This window comes from Vombatus ursinus, unplaced genomic scaffold (genome assembly GCF_900497805.2).
Source record: "Vombatus ursinus unplaced genomic scaffold, bare-nosed wombat genome assembly UNPS02014793.1, whole genome shotgun sequence".
Taxonomy (NCBI): Eukaryota; Metazoa; Chordata; class Mammalia; order Diprotodontia; family Vombatidae; genus Vombatus; species Vombatus ursinus.
The window spans coordinates 963,141-990,696 of record NW_020954571.1 but is presented as its reverse complement, the minus strand read 5'-3'; the positions used below and the strand labels follow the sequence as shown (position 1 = coordinate 990,696).

The window sequence follows — 27,556 nt, the reverse complement described above, 5'->3', positions numbered from 1 at the left end:
AGAAGCCCTGGTCTGCAAGGCCCTGGCCCTTCCTCTGCCGTGTTGAGAATTCTCTAAAGTGGAAAGTCCTGACCTAAAGAAACTGTATCCATCCAGACCTGGAGGGGCTAAATGAGCCAGAACGTGGTTGTCCCTCTGCAGAGAGGCGCGAAGCCTGACATTCCGCGCATGCCTGATGCCGACCAGACGCACGCAGGTGCGACTGAGACTTCAAAGGGGAGAGGTGGGTGTGGGGGGTGGAAGATAAGAGAAACAAGTCAAGTCCCTGCGCACGCCTGCGCAGACAAGCACCCCCACCCCCGCGCCGCCCTCGTGCGGTGGGAGACGGCGCGTGACGCATGACGTGTGGCTGCTGTACGCATCCTTACGCTTGATAAGTGATAAGTTCTCGCCTTTGGAGTAGGTTGGGAACGTGGGAAGGAGGGGGAGGCGAGTTTGTTTTTTTAAGTGTGGAAAGTGAAGGGGGAAAAAGAAGAAGCAGGGCGAGAAGGAATATCCTACGGTGGCCGCGGAGGGACGACTGCTACGGTTCCCTCACTGGGACAAACGCTTCCCACGAACGGCCTAGGGCTCCCCTTACCCAGCTGGGCTGTACCTGGTTGGGGCCCATGAGGGGCATACACGGGCGGGGGCCCCCAGCGGCCTCCCCCGGGCCTTGGGCCTGACTCTCTTGGTGACCTTCCTCCCTCCGAAGGCCCGGCACCATGCAGCCTCCACCCTCGTTCCGCCGCTCCGGCCTCGAGGGACAGCAGGGGCCACAGCAACGCCGGCCCCCAGCCCTGGCCTCCGCCCTGCCGGCCCCCGGCCCTGGGCCCTGGGACTACCACCCCGCCGCGGAGGCCGCGCACGGTGAGCGAATCGGCCCGGGCGTGACGGGGGAAGAGGCGGGAGCTAACCAGGGAACTCCGGGAGCAAAGAGGGGCGTATCTGGGGTCAGGGATCAGAAGATGGTCGGGGGTGGACATTCGGGAGAAAGGCACGTAGGGCCAGGAGGGGTAGTTGCCCGATGGCGATAAGGGAAGGGGAGGACCCTCATTGATTCCGCCGAGGCCTCCTCTGTGCCCTCCTGGGGGGGCGGCCAAGGCCTCCCTAGTCTGGGACGTAGTATTTGAACTTGGCTTTCCCCTGCTCTCCCTGCTCCTTCCTTGCCTGCCTTGCAGGGGGAGGTCCAAAGGGGCACCACTTTTCATCTCGGCAGTGAATTGAGAGGGGAGTAATGTATTGGTCCCATGGATAAGTCATTTGGGGAAAAAAATGTTTTTCAATTTCTCTCTCTTTCTTAGTTTCTCTTTGGGCACAGAAACCAACTCAGAGTGGAGGATGGGATGCAAAAGTTAGATCAGGGTGGTTTTGTTTTGTTTTGTTTTTTAAAGAGTAGGTGGTCAAGCGCCTGAACCCTGACCTTTGGTTTCTATTTGTGTTTCTTCTTGCCTCCCCGGTTGTTTAAGGGGACCTAGTAAAATTAATTGAAGTGCACACTGCTACTCTTCATTTAGGTATGGAGCACCAAAACTGATGGGGACAGTCTGTTCCACATAAAAGGCCTGGTCATAGGGCTTTTTCTTGTCTCTACTTTACGATCCCAGTCTCTTGACGGGAACACATTCCAACATTTTTCCTCTTAAGGTCAATGCATCCCAAATGTAATGCCATAGGGAAGCAGAGAATTTCAGAACAGAAAGAATTATTGTGTGTGTCAGGTTACACGTGAGTATTTCTGCTTCACAGCCCCTCATGGAGCAGAGGGACTGAGATGGAATATATTGTGCACCATATTTACAAAGTAAATAACTGAATAATAATGTGTAAAGTTGTATTGCACAGGGGGCTTCCTAAATGCAACACACTTTTATGAGTAGGTATGTAAGATAATAAAAACAAACTCCCTTCATAGTGTAGCTAAAGATTAGTAGCACATTTGTTAAGAAATAAATGAAAACTCATAATTCATACTTAGAAGTTTTAAGACCTATCATCAATCAGTAAACATTTCTTATGTACCAGCTATGTGCCAGGCACTGTGCTAAGCGCTATAAAATGATTAAAATGTGTTTATCAGGGAAACTCAAGTGCTTCAAAAATACTGACAATTAAGTCTTATACCTCTGTGTTCTCCAAGGAAATTATCCCTTTTATAGATAAGGGAGGAGTCTCAGAGAAATGACTTTTCTAGACTTAGCACATGGAAAAGAAGAACAGGCCAGATGTCATATGGATATGTGAACCAAAGCCAGTCACTCCTCTATTTTCTGAAAAGTTTAGTAAAATAATTTTATTTTTGTGGTATAATAATATTAAAAAGCAACAATTGATTTCAGTGTCAAAAGTTTGACTTTTAGTTCAAGATTCATCACGGTGTCTCATGGTGCCTCACAAATTGATGGTAGAAAGAAAATAGAACTGTCTGTAAGCAAAATCAGTGATAAAACCTCCCAGTTTAACAATGGAAAGAGTAGTCCACTTTGTGACTTTGTTTTCATTAACTCTGAAATATATTGTAATACACCATTTTATGGGAAGAATCAAGCACCTGCAGAAGGCACTAATTGTTTAATAACATTGTCAAATAAGGGCATCGTCATTTCATAACTCTTGGAAATAGGCATGTCTAAGACATGATAAAAAAGAGCAGCTAATAGACCTTAAGTTAACTATGTCAATCAAATGCTGTATCTTCATGAAAGGGAATATTAGGGATATTTATTCTCTAGGAGATCTGACAGGGGAGAAAAAAGCAAATAAAGATGTTTTGAAGCAAACAGACCAGATCAGGGATGGGGAACCTGCTGCCTCGAGGCATGTGGCCTCCAGACTGAAGGATCCCCATTCCTGGATCAGATGATACACTGAATCCCTACAGTGCTTGGGTAAAAACTGCAAGGGAATCTTCAGCCACCACCTTCTGCACATTGGAAGCAGCAAGCTTGTTCTATTCTATGGACATACAAATCAGTAGGCTTAAACAAGTGAGAGTTGCATTTTCTTTCTGTTTGGTAGGCTATCAATTTCATTTTTAACAGAACCTCATCTTTTATCCTTCCTGGGATTTTTAAATGTACTTTCAGCTTTTCCATAAAAAGGGAGCAAAGTACAATATTAGAGAAACAGTTTGTATGTCTGCCCACACTATTAGAAACAACAGACTGTATTCAGAACTTGCAATTGTGTATTCTCATAAGATTCTACTTAGTGAATAACATTAAACTATGACTATGACTATGGCTGATTTTGTGAAGTTGGTCAAATGGTTAAACCTTGTGCTTTGGTATCTTAATTGGCAAAACGTAAAATTGATTGATTAGTGTTTAGTGAATCCATAATCTATCACTAATAGTGTGCTAGATCCTAAATATCCGTTAGATGATTGCTTATACTTGTTAAGCATCTTTTAAGTGCTTTGAGATCTTTGAAAAATGCAGCTATTAGTGATGGGCTAGACACAGGACTAAGAGGCAGATTATTATTGTTGTATAGAGTGAGAAACTTGCAAAGAATTAAAAGAACCAGTTTCTGTTTTGTCCTTCCTTAATTGTTTCTCACTGAATGTATAGCATAGCACTGTATTAATAGTAGCACGATGTTAAAGAATATGGGAGAGATTTGTTTTTTTCCATCTACCCCCAAATCCCTCTTTTGTGTGGAGACTGAGAGAAATAGGTCAGTGATCATTTTGGGATCCTGTGTGAAGTACACTTTTTTTTCCCTAACACTCCCTTAGACTAGGCATCTAGGTGACTGGGTACATATTAGACATTGGCTGTGTCACCCTGGGCATGTCCGTTAACCTCTCTTGGCCTTCAGTTTCCTCATCTGTAAAATGGGGGTAAAAATAGGACATACCTTGCTAGAGTTGTTGTGAGGGTAAAATATAACAATTTCTGTAAAGCACTTTGCAAAGCTCTACATAAATGCTAGCTGCTGTTGTTGATGATGATGCTTTGCCTTTTTTTTGTTTGTTTGGTCCAGATCAGTGGTTTCATTTTCCATCAACAATTTATCAACAGTTTTGAAATTTCCAGTCTTAATGAGTTGCCTAAGGCACTGAGGAGCTAAGTGGTTTGACATTGGTCACACAGCTATCCTATGTGTCAGAGTTTAAAACCAAGTTTTCTTAATTTTGAGGTCTGCCCTGAATTTGCTAGACCGTGGTTGCCTCTCTGTAGTTTGCTTTCCATTAGTTTATACTTTAGAATGGAGGGATAGAGCATTTAGTGTCCAGCCTTCAACTGTAGTCCTTAGGAGTTCCTTACTCTGGATAGCACTTCTAAGGTGGTCCTAAACTCTAGGCTACTGAGGGGATCCAAATGTGTCTACATTAGTAAGATCCTGATCCCTACCCCAACTCTCATCCCATCTTCCCATTGGATTCTAAACTCTGAATAGGTCCTGAGTCATATCTATTTTAGTATCTTCTAATGCTTAAGATAATATCTTGTAGATGTCAAATGCCTAATAAATGTTACCTTTATTGAATTGGAAAACCCCTTAGATATAATCTAATCCAGCCCCTTTACTTTTCAAGTAGGGAAACTGAAGTCCAGAAACTTGAAGTGACTGATTTGACGATAGTAAAAATAGCCTAATGGGTCATAGATCCAGAAAAGAGTAATAATTAGTACTTAGGGCACCTGGATTCAAACCCCCACTTATTGGGCCCCTAAGCTCTAATCCTCATTTTCTTCATAAGTATAATAAGGCAACCAGATCAGATGATTCTAAGATTCCTTCTAGCTTTAAATTTTATGATCTCTAAAGTCTAGAACTCAGATGTTTTGACTCTTAGGCCACCATTCTTTCTGCCATATAAACTTCTTTTCGTGTTTCATGAGAATGTACAAATATATTAGGATTTATCTGCTCTTTCTAATAATAGATTGTAAACTTCCTCAGGGCAGAGACCCATTTTATTTTGGTTCCTTACAGCTGAATTGCTTTTTCTTTTTGTTGCCTTTTCTTCTTCCTGTAGGCGTGTGCCTCCCTGGAAGTTCAGCGGAGAGTTCACAGGCCTAGGCTCTTCAGTTCTGTTCCCTGCCCACGGATGATGCTTGTTATGCACACAGTCTGTCCTCCTCTAGAACTCAGTGAGCCGTGGGGTGCCCAATGCCTGTAATTCCCATTCCCCGGCGTGTCCGGTCTTTCCACGGCCCCCACACCACGTGCCTGCATTCCGCCTGTGGGCCTGTGAGAACCTCTCATTTAGTGCGCACCAAGTACAACAACTTCGACATCTATTTGAAGTCCCGATGGATGTATGGATTCATCCGCTTCCTGCTCTACTTCAGCTGCAGCCTGTTTACCTCCATCCTCTGGGTGGCGCTCTCCATCCTGTTTTGCCTTCAGTACCTTGGCATCCGCATCTTTCTGCGTTTCCAGTACAAGCTGTCCATCATTCTCCTGCTGCTGGGACGAAGGCGGGTTGATTTCAGCTTGATGAATGAGCTGCTCATTTATGGGATTCATGTGACTATGCTGCTGGTGGGAGGTCTGGGCTGGTGTTTCATGGTCTTTGTGGACATGTAAATGGGAGGTGTGCATGCAGGCTTGGGCAGCTGTGACTACATCTGATGTATCCACTTTCTCCTTTGGTTTAATTTATTTATTTATGACTGATATATGTATATGCAGTATGTAGATATTTTCTTTGGTAAAGACAATGACCTGTCTCTGAAATGAAATGACACTGGGGGAATGTTGGGTCATTTTTCCTTCTGTTTGTCTCCTATCCCAAAGACGGGTTTTTCACCATACCAAACCAAGCTAGTAGTGCCCTGATCAGAGGCAGTATTTTTATTTGCTCTCTGACCATCTTACTGTGTTTATGGCATAGGAAAGAAAAGGGCTGTGACATTTGTAAAGGCAAAATCAAGGCTCTCTCTCCTTCAATCTGCTTTTTGGCTCTTAGCTTCCCCTCCCTCTGCTGCTACATTGTATTCCCCTTTCCTCTATTTTAATGTAGTTTATGTTCACATTTAATAAATGTAATGCAGTAGGGTCCTCTTTATCAAGTCTGCACTTTCAGGACCTTGTTGTGGCTTCCTCTTCTCACCAGTTTCACATTTAGGGGTGTTTCTCTTACCTACCAAAGGGATGGGACATGCCTCAGCAGTTTTACTCTGTGTGCTGGCCAAGGAGCAGGCCTGAAAGTAGTTCCCTTCCCTGTGGGCCAAACGTCCACGCTTCCTTAGTGTTCCTAACCCCTACCCTGCCTTAGGAAAGAGTTGGACTCCACTTTAGTAACGAGATGCACTGCCATTAAACCACTTGCATGGCCCAGGATTTCTAGAATTTTCGCACAGGTTCAGTGCAAGTTCATCTTTCTTATATTAAACAAAGAGCTACAATTGAGAAATGAAATGAGGAGGGTTGAATGCTAGTCTGAAACCTAGAGGGAAGTGAATAATTTTGTTTGGTTACAACCAGATTTGGTGTTTCACAGACCTAGGCCTGGTCTGAAAGCAAACTGAAGCAAACAGTGCCAAGATCTTCATTCAGGGAATCTGGTTCTAATGCCATAGCTCATAAGAGAGCTGTGTTTTCTGGAGCACTGTAAGTTTCAGTGGTGCCAAATGCAGAAGCCAGGCAAATATAGAGCCCTTTGTGCATCAGTGGCCAAGTCTGTAGAGAATGCAATATTACATTATAAAATATTTTAATCTGTCTAAACTCACTTTTCTGGGAAAGCTGATAATGTTTTGCTTGCTTTGGAGGGCATTTGAATTCATTTCTTTTGCAGAAACCTCCCAGAATTTGACTTCTTTCTGAAACACCATGGTTATCTGAAATCTGTAGATGGATAACCCTAAAGCCGGTTATTTAGCATGGAAAATGTTTTATTTTAATGGTTAATTTTAAAAAACATTTCTTCTAAATTTTAAGGCATTTGAATGAACATTGAATCTTTGTTTATTAAGGGCTTGTCTGCTCTGTACTTCCTGCCTTGGTTGCTATGAAAGCGTTTAAGACTTAAGATAAATTCAGGTACCTAAAGAGATGCAGGAACAAATGGACTACAAAGGAACAAAGATCCCATTTTCATTAAAATACCTTTAAATAACAAGGAAGGGAAGTAAAATATAGGAGAGAATCTTTCTTGAGCGTTTTTTTGGTCACCATACTCTAATAGGTATTTTTATACTGTGTCTAGGATAACTGCTTGAGGGAAGTAAGTTACTGAGAGGATAATTAGTAAGCTAATGTTGGTCACCCATTCCCTGTCCACCTAAAATCATTATCTCTGAGTTTTACGCGTATGTGTGATAGAGTGAAAAATTACATTCTCATTTGACACAAGTCTCAGCACATCTAACCTTTTCCAGAAGAAGGGCAAAAAAAAAAAAATTGATTGGAGGGGGGAACAGAGAAACCCTTTTCTAAGCCTAGTTGTGAGGCTAGGTTGTGAGGAAAAATGCATGTCATTTGACAAACTTAAGAAAATTCAAATCAGGGAAAATTATGGTTGTAGAAAAACTTGCTCTTTGAATTTTTTTTTAAGGTTTGCTTCTGCAAAAAAAGAAATCTGGTTTTAAGGTGGTTAAATAAACTGGTTAAGCAAAGCTAGTTTTAGAAATTGATTATGTGATGGGCAGAAATGATAGCTTTAAATGCATTGATTTCATTTTTACTGCCTGCTAAAAATCTTATTGCACTAGTCATGCAGATTATTTTTTGAATTTTTTTGTCTTTTTTTTTAATTCATTCAGCCTAAATCCACTAAAACATTCATGTCTTTGAAGTGGAGCTCCCTATCGGATGCACTGATTGAGGGTTCTAGTATGTGTGTGCGTTTTAACAAAGTCCCGATAGCAGGAGGAAACTTGCTATTTAGCCAATGAATGTATAAACAGCAATGCAAGTGTTTGAATTGTACCTTGAATTGACTTTGGAACACACAAAAAAACAAACAAACACAGCTCAATGTCTTGAGTGCCTGTTAAATTCTTTATGAGACGTACCACCTGCATTAAACTTATTTTTTTAATGTGTTGATGGAGTGATTGCTTATATTCAAATATATTTTAGTTATACTGTTTGTAGGGAGCTAACAATCAAAATTGCAGTTTTTATTGTTTTAAAGAGGTGTCAGGTTGTTAGTTAAAGATCTTTCTAGGCTTTTGGACAGCTTTATTACATGGGAAAAATTCTTATCTCTTTTTTTTTTTTACCTGCCAACTCATAGGTTCTTTTCTTATTTTGAAGCAGTCGTAATACCTGGAAATGTCATTTAAAAGAAAACTTGGTTTAATACTAAATCACTAAAAATTGCTCAGTGCAATAAATTACAGACATAAGTATATTTAAATTACTTGAATGAACTTGTCTTGAGGAAAAAAATAAGCTACTTTAGTGTCCAGCTTTTGATGTCTGAGAATTTTTGCTGTTGAATTTACCTTTTAAAACAAAATAGTATCGGAACAAGCTTAAAAGAGAGTACTGAAATGGTTTTACTAAAACTAAGTAGGATGGTCACAAGTGGCTGTCAGCTGTCTACTTAATTATATGGGAACAAATTGGATTATTTAAAAATGGCTACTTTTGAAATCTGTTAGAGGTAGTTCTTTCAATCTGCTTTAATCCAATAGACCTCATTCTCTGGTGTAATGTTTTCCCTTGCCTAATATTAAAATTGCTATAAATATGCCAAGTTTCTTACCTAGTTAATCTTACTACTTTCCATAGAAAATCAGTTATTCTTATTTGTAAATATTTAGAAAGCCAAGATTGTATTAACTGTAGGATACAAACACTTGAAAGCAGCACTGACAATTCCTAGTAGGAGATTCCATCTTATGACAATATGCTCGTTCACTTTTATTTTTAATGTAATGGATTTTAGGTGGGTTTTTTGAAAGCTCCATAAATTCAAGACATGGAATAAAGGTTTAGTATATATACACTCAGCCTTATGCACTAAAATCTGAAAAGCCTCAGAATGCCTCTCTCCTGTTTATTGCAGGATGACATTTGAGTGTAGTCAGGAGAAAATGCCAGTCGTTATCTAAAGGTAAGTGAGTTAGGGTATGAGAATAGTTCATAAACAAAGCTTAGGGCCTTCCAGGAAAGGCTTAACTGGCCAAGTTGGCATAATGAGAGCAGCCTAGACCTTTCATGACTTCAGGGGATTAGAGTTAGACCCCATCCACACATACAGCATGTTATTTTGACAGAGTAGTATTTGTTTTAGTTAAATTTTGCCAGCCATTGTCCTGCTAGCTAAAAGAACCTTATGGTCTCTCTCCCTTTGACAGGTTCACAGTTTTACAAAGATTTACATTTCTTGAGGATTCTAAAGACATGCTGAGCTTTTACAAGTTAGAGGTTGGATGTTTGCTAAAAGGGCAGAGTTATGCATCTTTCTCTGCCTCTACTCCTGGTATCTTTAATGAGCTGGACAGATTGCTCTACTTTGCCAACAAATGTGCCATTTACTGTTTACTAGAGCATCCACTGTGACAAATAAACAGAAGACTGTTTCAGAGGAAACACTTTGTTGACTGATTAAGGCTGTGTTCATAGGAAGATCTGGGGTCCATCTGATGGCTCAGCAAGGTAGTTGATGCTACACTTAAAGGGCTGTTTGTCTATTCCCTGTATCATGAAGCAGGGTAGAATCAAATCTAGAACAATTAGCAGGAAAAAAAAAAAGACAGGGATGTCTTTACTAGGTGAATAAGATGCTCAAAACTAAAGAATGCCGAAAGAGAGGCCAGTTTCCTGGGGAAAAGGTTTTCCTTTGAAATGACCTATTTAAAGCTGATTAATTTGCTTGTTATGGACTTTACATCATGCATGTAACATAGAGAATGACCAATATGCTTGAAAACAATGTCTGGAGACCCTAAATGATGCGTCAGACATTTTGGGGAGACTGCTTTCAAGACAAAAACATGAAAGTCAAGGAAATAAATTTATCATCGGTCGTCAGCAAGGAAGTTCTGCAGTGATAATCCAGAGACTACTAGTATAGTTTTTTGTAAAAGAACACATTGTTAATTTCACATGTAAAAGGTAAAGCTCTATAAGTTAATCCAAGTCTTTGGGTGCCTACTTTGTACCTCTCCTTTGCCCTAACGTTTGTGGTATAAGACTGGAGGGAAAGGGATGTAAGCCTGAACACTGGTCCATGGGAGCTTTCTAGTTGGCCAGTAAAGTTATATGTGTGAAATAGCCAACATGCGAGACTATATCATGTGGAAACTCTCATAAGAGTAATTCACTTTTGTATTTTTTTTTCCCTTGGTGAGGCAATCGGGGTTAAGTGACTTGCCCAGGGTCACACAGCTAGTAAGTGTCTGAGGCTAGATTTGAACTCAGGTCCTCCTGATTCTGAGGCCAGAGCTTTATCCACTGTGCCACCTAGCTGCCCCAGAGTAATTTGCTTTTAAGAAGTCTTCTTTAGTTTCTCCTTGGTCAGGAAAGGACCCACTTCCTAATTTGTATAACATCCATGTTTTCTATATATCTTGTAGGTAGTAAGAAAGCAAGTATTAGAGTCTGATTAATTATACAGGACTAGAGAGAATGATTTATATTTATCATGATAAACATGACTTTATAATCATAAGATAAACTTATATAGTCATAAGTGACTATCAGCATAAATGTAATCATTTAAATTTAATTGATTTCTTAAGCTTTTTTAAAAAAAAGATTTTTAATTTGTTAGTGATAATTTATGTGCTGTCTAGCCTTGAAATAGGGAGATGACCTAGATAGCCTCTTAAGATTAGCTCTTTGCATTCCTCTGCAAAGAGTCCTGCTAGATATCCTGCTTTCCTCAGGTCCCCAAGAATCTATGGTCTGAAACCCATGAATCATTGGAATTTTGTTCAGTCATTTTTCAATCCTGTCTGATTCTTCATGACCCCGTTTGAGGTTTTCTTGACAAAGATGCTGGAGTGGCTTACCAATTCCTTCTCCAGCTCATTTTACTGATATGGAAACTGAGGCAAACAGGGTTAAATGACTTGCCCAGGGTCACACAGCTAGGAAGTGTCTGAGATTTGAACTCAGGAAGATGAGTCTTCCTGACTCCAGGCCTAGCACTCTATCCATTGAACCATCTAACTGCCTATGTAATGGCATGCCTCCTCTTATACTGTCCCACTCTGTGGGGCTGGGAGTTGTGGGGGAGACTGCTGTGGGAACTTTGACTGATTTCAAGTCTGCACCTACTCCTAGAATATTGTCACATGAACAGTCTTGCCAAAGGCAGAGCGGCTTAGCACTTAGGGTGCTGTTTCACCACTAGGAGACTAATTTTTCAACCACAGAATCTTAGGAAAATCTCTATTCAGAGGCTGCATTCTGAAGGAACCACCCACATCTGTGAAATCAAAGATTTTTCCAAAGCATCAAAGGAGCAACTGATTAAGCATCACCCTGTTTTTCCAATTTTTTTTTTTTTCCATCTGCATGGTCAGGGACAGGTTGCAGGATAATTGCACCGAACCAGAAAGGATGTGTAGGATTCATGACTGCTAGCCAATGCCAAAACTAGGGCATAGTGACTAAGACTTGGCCCTATGGCAACAAAATTTAGAGGATGCTGACATCATTTGGGCAGGTAGAAACAACTGAGCTTAGCACCTAGTTAATAACAATAATTATTTAAAATAGGAAAATACCAGATGGCAGGCTTCTCTGAAGGGAAAATGAAGTGCTTACCTAGACAAAGTTTTTGGTGGAGGTACTTTAGATAAATTGTGCTATGAGAACCAGGGCTGGATGCTCCAGGAATATGCTGTTCAACACATTGAATACAGAGAGAGGGGCAGCATTGGCCCTCAGAAGCCCAACTACTCCCTGCCCTGCCTCTCCTGCTATATTCCTCTATGATCTCTTCCTTTTCCCTCTGTTCCACCCCTCAGTGGCCTCAGGGTATTCCCCAAGGTCTGGGTCTTATACAACAGGGGACTGAAGAACTTACAATTTCTCCCGTCTCCCCCCCATTAGGGCCTTGTGACACCCCAAATGCATTTGTTTGAAATTGATTTAAGGGTGCCTCTTGGCTGCTTGCATCTGTGCACATTTTGTAGTACTCAACCAGCATATCAGAATTACTGGCTATGCCTCTGCTGCCAGCGCTAGAATCCGCAATCAAACCCTGCAGTTGTATCCTGGTAGGAGACTGATACTACCAGAGATCTCTAGCACCCCTTCCTCCCACCCCCTAGTTCTTAACTCTGGAATGAAAAGAACAATCAGAAGCCCACTTTGGACTTGTCATTCAATTTTGACGTGGGGGGAGAGAAAGGATTGCAAACTGTGGGATTCTGCATCCCAGTACTTTGATATTGATGTTGTATGACCTTGAGAGAGCTTCCCTGTCCCTTCTATCATGTGATTGGAGGAGGAGAAGGAGGGTGGAGGGAGGGAGCTGGGCTGGTAAGGCATATAAGTGCTGATTCAGCATTTTCTAGGGGAGAGGAAACTTGCTTCAATCTGCAGAGATGCCATGGATTTTTTTTCTTTTTTGACTTGGTATTTTGGAACAAATCCAATCTCTGCCTGCCTAAATGCATTCAGGAAACTCCTTCTTCTTCATTCCATAGCAAATACCACTTTTACTTTTTGAAATTTTCTTCTCTGATTCTGTCCCAGGCCTTTCTCTGCACCAAATTAGAGAATTTCCCCAAGCAGGAATGGCATGTTATGAATTTGTTTTTGCTGTCTTTGACTATGTCTCGTTCTCCCAAAACTTCACAAAAGTATCTTGCCAGCAAAACAGCAGAAGCTCCCAATATCTCCTCAGTTCTCAGAAGGAATGTATCTTCCTATACCTGAATTTTCTTCCCTGGGGAGTACATTTTTGGATAAGATTAATACAATTTGGTTTGGGGATCAGACCTCCTTTGCCTATCTTCCCAACCTCCGAAGTCATTGTTGTTAAATCGTTTTTTAGTCGTGTCCAACCATTTAGGATTTTCCTGGAAGGGATACTGGAGTGGTTTTCCATTTCCTTCTCCAGCTCATTTTACAGGAGAGGAAACTGAGGCAAACAGGGTTAAGTGACTTGCCTAGGGTCATGCTTGTTAGGTATAGACAGCTGTGTTAATTGGCAATATTTATCTGGCATTAAGGCTTTCAGTCTTGGTGTTTAGGGGACCATTATGGTGACTGAGAGCAGGTTGGTAGGGGGGTGGGGTGGAGATTGAATAAACAGTTTAAGAAATAATTAATTAGGAATAGCAAATTGAAGTTGAGGGCCAGCTGTAAGCTGTTCTAATTTACCACTGGTTCCAATGCCAATGCTTCTATCCTGAAAGCTAATGTGAGATGAGAATGTGATCCATGTGAAATACTTCACTACTTTTGTCCCCCACAGTGCTTATTATATCATGGGTATCTATCTTAACAAGCATTTATTAAGTCCCTACTATGTGCCAGGTACTATACCAAGTGCTGGGAATATGGAGACAGAACAGTCCTGGCTCTCAAGAAGCCTACATTTCATTTGAAAGGAGAGGACAAAATGTACACATATTGGCATGTACAAAACAAGTACTTATTGAGTGGGGTGGGGTGAGGTGGGGAGAGAATCAGGAGCACTTCATACAAAAAGGATGGCCTTGCAATTTAATCTTAGAGGAAGCCCAGGATTCCTGGAGGTAATAGAAAGAGAATACCTTTCAGGCATGCTTGATACTTGGGCAACTAGGTGGTGCAGGGCATGGAGTGCTTGATAGAGTCAAGAAGACCTGAGTTCAAATCCATTCTCAGACACTAGCTATGTGACCCTGAGCAAATTATTTAACCCTGCTTGCCTCAGTTTCCTCATCTGTAAAATGAGCTGGAGAAGGAAATGGAGAACCACTCCAGTATCTCCATCAAGAAAACCCCCAATGGGGTCAGAAAGAGTCAGACACCAAGGAATAACAACGTGCTTGATACCTAGGGCAAAGACTACTTACTGACTGGAGATTGAATGTCCTATGAGGAGAAAAGTATGAAGACCTACCGGAGAATAATGTTCAGCAATGCTGGAAAAGTAGGATGGGGTAAAGACCTTTAAATATGAAATAAGTATATTTGATCCTCAAGGCTTTGGGAAAATCACTTTGGTGTGCAAAGAGTAGATTAAAGTAGGGAGATATTAGAGGCACAGCAACCAGTTAAGAATCTATTTTGTTGAGTAAATGAATCTCGTCAAGGGCCAGCACAGTGGCAACTTCATCTTTTGACTCCCATAGGTCAAAGATGCCTGCTAAATTTGCTTCATATAGGGTTAGGGGCAAGAATGTGCCCTTACTCTATAGTTTCATACCCAAGTCTAGTACTAGATGCTTAAACTGATGATCATATTCAACACTTAACCAGAATCAGGACAATGAGATAGTTGACACAAAGAAGCAGCATAGAAAATATTAAGAAAAATAAGGTTGGATTCGGAATCAGAGGACGTAGCTTCAAATTTGGACCTTCTGTGTAATACTTGTGTGACTTTGAATGAGTCATTCTTTGGGCCTCAGTTTCCTTATCTGTAAAATGAGGGGGTTGAACTAGATGACCTATAAGGTCCATTCCAACTAAAATTTCTGATCCTGTGAACTTTGAGACCTTTGAAACTTGGTAACTCCTTAAACAGGTTCTCAGAGACTAGCTGCTAAAATTATTGCAGCCTGAGGAGTGACCTTCTTTCTTTGTAGGAGCTAGAAACAATTGGGTGCTTAAATACTTTTGAAGGAGTATGATTAGAGTATTTAGGAATTGCTGGCCATGCTTTAGACATAGTGCCTTTGAGAAGTTGAATTAGCTCTAGGAACCCATCCCTGGGGTCTTTAGGGAGTCCCACCAAGAGTTTAGATAATAACAACAATCCCAGCTTTAAGGTTTGCAAAGCATTTGAACTATGTTAACTTAGTGCATCCTTGCAACCACCCTGTGAGGTAGCTGCTATTATTATCCCCATTGTACAGCTAGCACTGAGAGGTTAGGTGTTTTACCCAGAGTCACATAGGTAGGGAGTGTCTGAGGCAGAATTTGAACTTGTCTTCCTGATTCCAAGTCCTACAACATCTTTGTTGAGGTGACTAGACATCCTCTATCAAGACAGATATGGATTTGGATTTGCTATTGACATACACTGTTCCTTACCAGTTCTTCCTCTCTCCTTTTCTTTAGCTTTTCTAACATTCTTTTCCCTATCCTTCTTGATCTGGGATTGATTGCTTATACTTGTACCCCTACTGGTAGTCTGCCTTAGAGCAGGGTTAAGCAAGCAGGGGCTTTTCTCCCAGCCTGGTATGCTTTTCATTGTGAAACAAGCCTTTTGGCAATCTTGTTTCTCCTGGAAGACCTTCGCCTACCTTCCTTCCCCAATTACCATATTCTTAGGAGTAAACAACTGGGAGTGGTACATCAATCCTGCCCTCCTCAAATCAAAAGTCACAAGATTTTATTAGATTCATTCTATAGTCATCTTTAGGTAACTATAGTATAATGAAAGACCATAGGATTTGGGGCATCAAGGGAACCTAGTTTTGAAATTAAACCTCTGCTATCTAGTACCTATGTGACCATGGGCAAGTAACCATTGGCCTCAGTTTCCTTAGTTATAAAAAAAATGAGGGTGTTGGACTGCAGATTGGACTCTCTAGTTCTAAATTTTAAGATCTGGAGGCTTGGTTCAGTTCAAAGAGAGTTGAACTTGAAGTCACAGAACCGAGGTTCAGATATTAAGGCTGAAACTTAACCTTCAGCTGTGTGTCCTTGGGCAAGTCTCTTAACCTCTCTTGGCCTCAGTTTCTTTCTTTATAAAATGAATGTGTTGGATTGGATACCCTCTCTGCTCGGATCCTATGATCTAGTCGTTTATTTGACAAATACTTCTTGTTGTCCCTTTAGGACACAAAGCCAATTTATATTTTAAAGTTTTCTGAGTGCTTCCTTCATATCTACTCTGTTAGGTAGGTCACAATATTAAGTGACTTATATGTGGTCCCACAGCTAGCTAGTAACTCTTAGAGCTGGAATTTTAATCCAGGTTTGTCACTAAGCCTAACGCTCTATCTACTACTACTGGATCCTGGGAACGACACGAAGAGATGCTATAACCAAGTTATAGCAAATACAATACAAATGATGAAGAAATGCTAAAAAGTACAAAGCAAAGAAGTGAACGGTGATGTGATGTTTAGGCAGGGAGGATTCCTTGTAGATAAATCCTGAACTAAACTAGAGGAAAATGATGGCCATGGATTGGTTAAGTAGAGATGGATTCTTCAAATTTCCAATATCTGATGTCTTTTTATCTGCGTCTATGGTCACAGAAAAGTCATTTCTTTTCTTCTGCCAGTTCCAGGGGAGAAAATATAACCAATCCAAGAGACCAACCCTCCTCTACCTCTCTCAGGCATTGAGTTGGGGCCTCCAGCAGAGAAAGAGTATGTATGTATATATGTATGTATGTATGTTTGTGTGTGTCTCTGTTGGGTGAGGTGGGGAGTGGGATTGTGGAGATAGAACATTGTTGCCCTACTCATGCTATACCTTTTATAGATAGAGAACATTTCTACCTCTGAGATGATCCATCAACATTTCCCCAGGCCTCAAAATAGCACAAAGGGGAAAGAAAAGCTCAAGTTGGCTTTTATATAGCTAATCTTTCCTGGTGGGTTTAATAAAGCAAAGATGGGGAGCATCAAGACTGCAGACAGAAACAGAAATGGTTATCTGAGCGTGTACAAGGAAGTTATCAGGTCACTGTAGTTATCTGTTCCAACTTTTCCCTATTTGGGACATATTTGTCTCCTTATTCTTTCCCCAACCACTTTTGTGTGTTTGTGTGTGTGTGTGTGTGTGTGTGTTTCCGATAAAAGAGTCAGAAGCTAATATGAATGACTTTTTAAATGTCCGCAGTCACATTCTCTGTCAGTTACATATTTACAGTCATTCATTAAATTAGGATGTGTGTTTCATTCTTCTTTCTTAGAATATTAATGACTACTCCTGGCTGAAATGCCATATGAATATTCATTAAAAAATCAATCAAATCCTGTGTCTGCGATGATGTCACTTAAGCAATGACTGGAGCAGCAATAGAGAACACTGTGAAAAAACGATGAATGCCATCAGATCTGATGTTTATTGAACTCACTGTGGGTAAATCACAGTGGGGTTTTGTGTGTGCTTCTCTGGGCATGAGCGAACGCTGCTCTAATTCCCAACTATTTACAGCTTCTGTGTGCACATTCCACCCTGATTATGAGCATGCACTGCTATGAAGCCTGCCTGTGTTAACATTCACGTGGCTACAATGAGTTTATCCAGGGAATTTATGTGAAATCATCCCCTCCGCATCCCTCAGAGGCTGGGAAGCTGAAGACCATAGACTCTACCAATTGACACCCTCCTGAAGATTATCAGTAACAGTTCATGGAAACCAACATATTTTTCTCCCCCCAAAAAAATTTAAATCCATATTTCTTTATAGTAAACCCTGCTGCATCAGATATCAGATAATGAATAGGTGATATACTTTGTTACTGAACTCAGCGTTCATAATTTTATGATAATGGAGTCTCGTGCAACAGGATTCAACAGTCTAAGCCAAGACAGAGAGATGAATGTGTCTGAATTCTAATTTCAGCTAAGCACATTGGTTTGTTGGGTAACACCGGGCAAATCATGTAACCTTTCTGTATCCCAATTTCCTCTTCCCTGGGGTGGTATTGCTAAAGAGTAATTTTATATTATGAGGTTTGCCATGTTAAGGATATATTCTTAACAACATATATTTTGTGAGAGTATACCAAAATCTGCATTTTCTTTCACAACTTGACTAATATGGAAATATGTTTTTCATGATTGCACATATATAACCTATATCAACTTGCTTGTCTTCTTGATGAGGAAGGGAAGGGAGAGAAGGAAAGAATTTGAAACCCAAAATTTTTAAAAATAAATATAAACAAAATTGGTTTTACATATAATTGGAAAAAAAAGTTTAAAAAAAAAAGAATGAGTAGACCAAAAAAGGAATACTCTCATTTTTTACCTTTACTCTAAAATGTTTTTTGCTGAATTTGATGTTTAATATGATGCTCTTCTGAGAACCACTGTGATATAGTGTATATAAGGCTGGCCTTATATACAGGAAGACTTAGGTTTAAGTTCTGCCTTTGACATATTCTAGCTATGTGACCATGGGCAAATTACTTAATGGTACTGACTCTATCCACTTTATATTATCAATTTTTTCCTGGGCTTCCACTACTGCAAGGCAATCTTATATTCATTTCATGAGGAAAGCTGACCCTCTCCACTTATGTTCTTGATCCCATCCCTGACTTGTCTATTTTCTCTAGGAGCTTACCCTCTCAATCATCTCTTTTTCTTTTATTCAGTCTCATTATCTACTACTGATTCCTTCCCCACCAACTACAAACATATCCAAGTCTTCCTATCCTTATTAAAAACAAACAAACAAGCGACTTAACCTTGCTATTCTCCCAAACCATCCGAGTTTATCTATGCATCCTTTCACTGACAAATTCATGAAAAGTTATTCTCACTTATTGCTTCCATTTCCCTAACTCTGCTTATTTCTGGGTCCCTTGCCCTCTGCCTTCCTATCCTTCCAGTTGAAGGAAACTGCCCTAAGGTTACCAGTGATCTCTTAACAGCTAAATTTAGTGGACTTAGACTTTATTCTTCTTGACCTCTCTACAGCAACCACTTCCTTTTCCTAGAAATTCTTTCCTTCCTGGCTTCCATGGGCATTGTCCTCTTGGTTCTCCTAGCTATTTGACCACCCCTCAGTCTCCTTTGCTGGGCATTTTCTTCTTCCTGTCTGCTAACTGTGGGCACACCCGAAGGCTTTGCCCTGAGTCCTCTTCTCTCGTTGGCTTCCATGGGTTCAATTATTATATCTGTGCAGATGGACCCTGAACCAGCTGTAATCTCCCTCTTAAATTCCAGGCCTGTATTAATCCTTGCTGGGTACTTCCACCCTCTCAAACAGGACAGGTCTAAAATTGGACTGTCACCAAACCCCTCTCTCCTCCAATTTTCCCCGTTTCTGTTGATGGACCACAATCCTTCCAGTTATCAGGTTTGTTACTCTGATCACTCTTGAATCTTCTCTCTCCCTCAGCCTCCACATCCAAACAGTTTCCAGGTCTGGTTGATTCTCCCTCCACAACATTTCTCAAATCTGTCTTCTTTCCATTCACATGACTAATATCCTGATTTAGGCCCTCAGTGCCTCTCACCTGAACTGTTGCAGTAGCCTCCTAATTGGTCCTACCCTTTCCAATCAGCCCCTCCAAATTAGCTGCCCAAATAGATATTCCTAAAATCTGACTGTTAGTTCTCTACTCAAAAATCTTCAGTAGTTCCCAAACACCTCTAGGACAAAATGAAAACTTCTCAGGTTAGCATTTAAAGTGCTACGAAATCTGGTTCCTGTTACCTTTCCAGTCTATTAGTCCCCTTCCCTCACTTCGTATTTCAAACTGGCCCGTTAGCTACCCCCTGCATGTATACAACATACCACCATCACCTTTTTTCGTGTCTGTGCACAAGTGGTTCCTGGCAGCTGGAATGCACATTCTCTTCAGTTCTGTCTTGTAGAATACCTAGCTAATTTCCAAGGCACAGGTCAGGGGCCACCTCCCATAAGAGTCCTTTCCTGATCTCCATAGTTATTAGCCCTCTTGAGGTTCCTTTGTATTACATTGTATGTACTTTATACTTATCTAGCAAGACTCTTACCTCACTTCCAGAGTGAGGTCAGCTACATCTTCCCCTTCAGTGCTTTAAAGGTACCCCTAATGGGTTGGAATGATTTTTCTCTGATGCTATCACCTTACACTCCCATTCCAGTGAGTCCTCCCCACTGTTACCTGCCAGTGAATAGTGCTTCAGCTCCATTTAACCAATTAAAATCAATTACCTTTTACAAAAGGATATTTACTGTGAAGATTTAGCAAGAACAAGAAGTCCAAACATTTCCCCCCAACACCTGAGGGTGCACTTTCTCCACCCTAGATCCCTGGAGAGAGTGGGTTCATACTTAATGTAGTTCCTACATAGCATTAGTCCCACCAAGCTCACATCCAAATGCAGTGTAGCTAATAGGGTCATGTCTTCCTCTCTGCTACTGCTGGACTGGGTTGGGTAAGGCAGGTTGTTTAAGACTTTGCTCCTAACTCTCTGGCTTCTGGCAAATCCTGGCACGAAGGCCAGATCCTAGAATTCTGGTAGATCACTCTCCTGATCTTTCGAAGCTTACAGTGTCATAGCTGTCTCTAATCTACTTCATTTAAAAGCTGCAAAGAATAGATTTAATAGAAGAAGCAGGCACTGGACCCAGGTGGGGAGATAAAGGCTTGAGGCTTCTCCACTGAGAGCTCAGCCTTTACCTTCTCACTTGAACACAGCCAGGCAAGAGTAAGGACCTCTCTAGCTTTGGCTGATTAGTGACTTTTTGAATATACCCCCGATTAGGCTATGCAGCTGATCAATTCAATGGTTGATTTTTTTATCATAAGGTTAAAATACCAGAACCAGTTATAAAATATCTGCACATGCTCCAAATCAGGGAGCAGAACATTTCCATTACATGCTATGCCTTTCTAGAAGCAGACTGTCCTGCCTCTTCCACATGGGGATTGCCCTGTCCTCCACCCCTTACACATGTCCACATGTCATATCCCCAAGTAGCATGTAACCTCATTGAGGACATGGAATGTTTTCATTTTTTGTCTCTGCCCCACCAAGTGCCTAGCATAGTTCCTTGCATATAGGTTCTTGTCTGGCCTTAGAATTGAATTGGTTTTAATTAAACTCTCAAAGCCTCAGTCAACTCTTTCTTAAATATAAGTTGCCAAGGAATTGTTCATCTGTATCAGTGGAGGAAATTTCCATACCTGATGTTGACTATACTAATGAAATCATAGGTCTGGACCAAATAATCATCATGTTCCTAATCATCATCATCAGGAGTTTGTGAGTAAAAAAGAGATAATAATTTTCCCCTTTTCTTACTGGCAGAGGGCACGTTTTTCCTGCACACTCTCCTTGTCTCCACAAGAAAAAGAGTTCTAGATTATGATACCTTATGTTATATTGCATTTATCCTGGTAAAATGCTTTCCTATCCATCCTTCCATTTGTGCCTCACAATCTTGTGAGACAGTGGGGGTGGTGCTGGTAGACATAGATGTTTTCATTCCTATAGAAGATTCTTAACTTGGTGTTAACCCAACCAGGATCAACAGTAGCAGAGCTGGAACTAGAATTCTGGTCTTGACTTTTAGCCCAATGCTACTTACACTAGGCTATTTGACAAATTTATATTCCAATGACAAAAGGAACAAATCCCCTAGAGAAATATACAGTTTAGAAAGTTATCACTCAGTTTCAGTCTGATCCCTTACTTAGTATAGAACTAACTCAAGCCCTACACTCTGTGTGTGTGTGTGTTTTTCTAAAAGCATTTTGTACAGAAATTCTGACATACAAGCAGCCCTTTATTGCTGCATTGCCTCACTTCCATGGGTGTGCGCTGCCCCAAAGATTATTTAAATTCTTGTTTTAAGTTTGAATACATTATTTATAATAACACTGTGACATAATGGTAACATGAATTATTTGTATGTTTTTCAAATTGTACCCTGTAACCCTGTCAGTTTCCTTAGCTATCACAATGCATAAAAGCTTCCTTAATGAATACTATTATCTTTCCTAATGCCACAACCATAGGGCTGAATCAGCCCCTGAAAAGCAGGCATCTACCTATGTCATTATGCAAATACATTATAGAAACACACTTCACAATTCAAACTCATTCTTTAACTGATTCTTTCCCTTCAGCATATTAGGATGGGCATGGGTTTATGTGCATATTTCTCTCTTTGGTTTTTATTCACCCAGAGATGCCCAGCTTAACAGAGAGTAGTAAGGAGAATACGGGCTTGAGATCAAGAGCCCTTACTACCCTAATTATACAGGGTCACTTATTTATCCTCTTATTTCGTATGGTCTAGCTGCCTTCTAGGATGGTAAGGAGTCTGTAGGAAAGGACAGTGTAGGTAGTTAAGGTTGAGAAAGTTGATTGCAAACCATCAATAGCATTATTCTTCTTATTCCTCTTTAAAAAGAAAGCAAACAAACAAACAAAAAACCAATAAACAAAACCCTAAGAGTCATGGAGGGAAGGACACAAAATCTACTTAAAACACACACACACACACACACACACACACACACACACATATAAAAGAAAAAAAGAAAAAAAAACCAGCATTTGCTCCATTTCCATTTGTAGATGATTTGGGTCAGATAGTCACTGTCTGAGCTGATTAACCGGAAAGAAATGTGTTGTTCTTTGAATGTCTCCATTGTGTTGCATTACCGTTGTTTATGTTGCTCCAAGAGAAGCTTCCTGTGAGATAAGGGAAAGGAAATAAAGGAAAGATAGGGTAAGTGAAAGGATTAAACAAGGAGTTATAAGGAGTGGGTGGCAGGATCCACCTTTTCTTAAAAGGGGACCTCAGCCTGTGCAGAATAAATACCCTGCCCCCCAGCTGGCTCAAGCTGGGTTCTCTCTCCAGTTTCTTTGGAATGGGTAGGAGAATTATAGCAGAGACTGATGTAGCTTCTTCACCCAGGCCAGTGCAACATTTGTTTCAGTCATTCTGTCTTTGGCTTGACCTAAAAAGAGGAAGCAGATGTGCCAGAATGGAACTAGGACCAGACCCCCTCCTTCCTTTATTCTCTTTGTGGAGGCTCCTGGTAGTGCCATGAAGCTGGGCTTCACACAGTGGGTGATACACTTAATGGAAATCGCTCCTGTAAGAAGTGATGCAGTCTGGAAACAAACGAGTTCTAGAGGAGTGCAGAGAAGTTCAAGTGATCAATGCATAGCATATCATTAAAAGAAATGGGATGTGGTTGAAGGTGAAGCTGACCCTAACCTTATGAAATGGCATCAGGCAGGGTAACTAACCATGGTCTCTTCTAAACTGGCCCTCAGTCTTCTCCTTCACCCTTACCCCACCCCCATTAGAGGTGGGATCCTGGGCCCTGCAACACTAGAGAGGGCCATACCAGTCTTCTTAAAAAAAAAACAAAAAAAAAAAAACTTCTCTGTGAGGTATGATGGGCATTCAGCCAAGTGAGCAAAGAGAACAAAGTATCTCTTTAGACATTTCATGTGTGGAAGAGGCTACCCCTTCCTCTAGTTTTTCTATGTCCAGAGTCAGGTAGTGAAGCCTTCTCATAGCAGGCCAACCTTCCACTTTCCATGATCCATGATGATCTAGAAGTCTGTCTTTTCCTCTTTTCTTAGTTTCCTTTCCTGCAAACTAAACCTTTTTCTTCTCATCCCAGCTCCAGTGAGATTGCCTCTCTGATCTCTTACCAAATCCAAGGGAGTGACTTCAGTAACCCCAACACACACACACACACACACACACACACACACCCCCAGCCTTCTCAAGACCAGGAGGCAGCAGCTGCTAAACAGCTGCACAGAAATGTTATAGGAAATTTTAGGACAAAAAAGGAAGATTAGCGCATCCAATTTAAACCGAGGGGAGGAATACAGAAACTGAAACGGTATTGCCCTAATTTACTAGCAGAGAGAACCACGAGTTCTGCAGTGGCTGAAGAGAAACCAAAATACTCACCCAGTTTCCTTCTGTGAAAGAAAAACACAAATCACCCTTGGTCTGAATAGGAGGCTCCACAAAAATCACAAAATATCCATGCAGCTCTCCACAAATAATCCTCTCCCTACAGAAATAGGGATATATATAATGTATGTATACATATATCTATATATGTCTGTATATATAACAATGTTTTATTTTGTAGGTGAGAACTCTCATTGTTACCTAGAATATACAATGCCCAATATACAACTAAAACAGATAATTCTGCTCGGCTCTTATTATTTTTCTTGCATCCATCGTGCTTTGAAAGAGCATCGATTTCATCAGCATATGTCCTTCCTTCCACTAGCACACAGTTGCTGTAACCAAAAATTTCCTTTCCTAGTGGCCACTGTGCATTTAAGGAGCCCCACTGCAGTCAGCTAGGCTTGCTCCTCAAACAGCAGACCTCAAGAACATCATCAGGTTTGAAGTCAGAGCATTTCCAGCTTGCTGAGACCTGTTGGATCTGGGGTCTTGCTGACATGGCCTTGAGGAGGGCAGTCACTTCCACACCCTGAGTCGGTACCAGAGTATACCAGAGGCATGGTCCATCATATAGGAAGATAATGCCATTGACCCCATTGTCAAGAGGACCTGTACTTACATGTGCATCTCCTTTAGTAGGTGGGTATAGGCAATCCTCAACCATCTATGCTCTTTGCTCACCGACTTCCCCCCCCATAACTAGCATATTTATGAGACAGGCTTCACCTTTTGCTCAGTCATGAGGGTATTTAGTCCTTTAACTGCTTTATTAACTGTAGCAATGATCTTTTCAAAACCCACCTCTCCTCCCCTTTCTGAGTCCTATTCACTGAGCTGTTGAATTCAGCTCTTATCTTATGCTTGAAGTAAGACATGCTGATTTATAGCCAGGCTAATGCAAAAAGGGTTTGGATGAAAACATTTTCTTACCACCTCCCATTAAAGATGAAGGGAAAGGAAATTCAGACCTTCTTTAAGTTTTCATCTTGATAAAGTTACAGAATCACAGGATTTAGAGCTGGAAGAAGCCCTAGAGATTATTGAGTCCAACTTACTCAAATTGTAGATAAGGCGACAGTCTCACAAAGGTTAAGGGACTTGTCCAAGGTCAAACAAGTGGAAGAATTAAAATCTCAAACATTAGTACTCCAACTGCCAATCCAGTTCCATTTCAATAGCAGCTGAAGTTATAAAACTCAGATGATCCAGGTGGTGAAGTAAAATGTGAAAATTCTGCTGGGAAGGAAAGCACATAGTTCTTCAGATTCTAGATTTGATATCCAAATGAAAGCTAACTGAAACACATACTTGTAGTTTATGTTTGCATATGTGAACACAAAGGCTAGCATTCAGAACTATAAGTTTCTCCTAGGTCAGAGAGTGTTGGATTGTGGAGTTTGAATAAGGGAATGGTGGTGGAGAAATGGATAGATCCAGGAAAGCTAAGTAAGAATTGGCTGAACTGGGGGCAGTTAGGTGGCACAGTGGACAGAGCACTGGCCCTGGATTCAGGAGGACCCCAGTTCAAATCCAGCCTCAGACACATAATACTTACTAGCTGTGTGCCTCTGGGCGAGTCACTTAACCCCAATTGCCTCCCCCCAATATAAAATGAAATATGAAGTCATTTGTCAAGTTACAAAAAAAAAAAAAAGAATTGGCTAAACTGCTGAGTCAAATCAAGCCAAGTCAACAATCATTCCTCTCCAGGCAATACGGCTAGCTAATCTCCTTGTGATTTTCTCTACCATGCCATAGAAACCTCTTTACCCTGGAAGTTCACTCCACCACTGGACTACTTCTCACATTGGCAATACCCTCTGACCCTATGGGCAGCTAGGTGGCACAATCGATAGAGCTTCAGGGCTGGAGTCAGGAAGACTCATCTTCCTGAGTTCAACTGTGGCCTCAGACACTTCCTAGCTGTGTGACCCTGGGCAAATCACTTAACCCTGTTTGCCTCAGTTTTCTCATCTGAAAAGTGAGCTGGAGAAGGAAATGGCAAACCACTCTACTATCTCTGCCAAGAAAACCCCAAATGGTGTCACTGAGGCTGAAAACAACTGAACAATAACAACTGACCCTATTGCATTTCTTTCTGATTGACTGACCTCCTTAAGAGAATTTGTTCTGTAAAGTTTAGATTCATCAAAGAGCTGTACTTGAGGACCTAGAGGGCCACATGTGGCCTCGAAGCCACAGGTTCCCCAGCCCTGTTCTGAGCACTTAATAAATGCTTGTTGACTTGACTTAGCCACTCCCACTCCCCTTTACACCTCTCTTCTATGTAGCCCAAGCATGGTTCTTAATAGGGAAGGGATGTGTCGGGGAGAATTCAGTCCATATAAATATTGTATATCAACTGGAGAAGACATTGTTTGTCAACGAACTTGTCTCTCCTGGGGCTTTTAGGACCAGTTATGAGGGAGTCTTCTAGGGAGGTTTTCCAAGAAGTAGGGAGTCAATGGTTTGTGATAAGGCCCTACTGGAAGTCCACCCAGTAACCATGTGTTACACGAGAAATTGTGTCTGGAGTGAATATAGAATATACCCTGACCTCAAAGTCAGTGCTGAGAAAAAAGATGAATAACTTTCAAACTTGTAAGAAGATATAGACTCATACACAGCTGAATGCTTTACCTATTAAACAGTAAGTGACTTTACATGTCGGAGTTTAGAAATCTCCAACTCTTTGGAGCAAATTTACGACCTCAATTACAGACCGATGCTGGAGCAGATTAGTAGGAATTGAAATAAATGGAAATTTCTGCCCTGGTCGTTGTAAGGTGAATTAACATAATAAAAATGAACGTGCTCTCCCCAGGGTTCTTGAAAGTGAGAGGGTTTATGTGATAAACAGCATTAAAACTAACTGCCTATGCTATATTCTTTCAGCTGAGGTTTAAATGGCAGTATCTCCAACTGATAAAGGGTGCAAGGTTGTGGAGGATGGAATTAGGGAGATGATTTTGTGGGAGACTCATGTGAAATTAACAGAAAAAAGAAAATATCATGATGCCTCTTCCTCCTATTCTTATCCTACCAATCCCTTGACCTCATGCCAGACAGGCTTCCATTTCCCAAAAAAGGATATATAGGTTTGCATACCAATGGGAGAATGGAGCAAAGGGAGCAGCTTTGTTTGCAAACACAGCAATGTTGACCTATCTAGGAGATGAGTTACCCCTTTGGGACATGTACTTTCTAAGCTTAAGCCTACTTTCCCCTGGATTCTCTATGTATGTGAGGGAGAGTGTGTCAGAAGTTTAGGGGGAATGTTTTATACCAACTATCTTTAAAGTATCGCTTAGTAAATACCCTTCTCTAAAAGTAACTGAAAACTGGTTGACTAAATTGATTCTCTATGATAATGTTGAGGGAAGGGTAGGCTTAAGTCAGTGGCATTAGAGAATCACCCATAACACATTGGGGAAAACCCTAAGACACTGAGGAGATGTAATAAGCCTAGGTCTAGGAACCTAATTTGTCTGTGAGAGTGGGGATTGGGATGTGGATGCCTCTTATTTGCAGGATATACATATGCTCTGATCCATGTCTCCAACAGTAGGGTGGACTGCACTGAGCCAGCCAAGTTTTATTACCTAGTTCCTCTCTTAACTTAAAGTATACATTTATAAGATAACTTGATAAGGTTAGCAATACAGTCTGTGGCCAAAGTAAGGGCTTGATCTATGGCAAAAATTGGGGGTATAATTTGTGACTGGAGTTAGAGGTATAGGTTATAGTTAGGATTTGGGGCTCAATCTGGCCAGGGTGAGGTCTCAGTCTGTGGTGGGAGTTAGGGATTTAGTCTATAGCTGGGAATAGACATGTTGTCTGACTGAACTCATGGCCAAGTCCTTGGCCAGGGTTAAAGCTCTATCTGTGGCTAGGATTAGGGTTTGGACTGTG

The 27,556-nt window shown here is 41.1% G+C and overlaps 1 protein-coding gene across 1 annotated transcript; it reads left to right on the top strand.

Moving 5' to 3' along the window:
• The first annotated feature begins 345 nt into the window (after window positions 1-345).
• Window positions 346-7,984, top strand: TMEM250 (transmembrane protein 250). The gene is made up of 2 exons (XM_027869692.1): window positions 346-849; window positions 4,967-7,984. The coding sequence occupies exon 2, from the start codon at window positions 5,101-5,103 to the stop codon at window positions 5,518-5,520; it is 420 nt and encodes a 139-aa protein (XP_027725493.1). The 5' UTR covers window positions 346-849; window positions 4,967-5,100; the 3' UTR covers window positions 5,521-7,984.
• The last annotated feature ends 19,572 nt before the right edge of the window (window positions 7,985-27,556 follow it).

Coding starts and splice junctions, on each gene's coding strand:
- TMEM250 (XM_027869692.1), top strand. CDS start 5,101: ATGCCTGTAATTCCCATTCCCCGGCGTGTCCGGTCTTTCCACGGCCCC.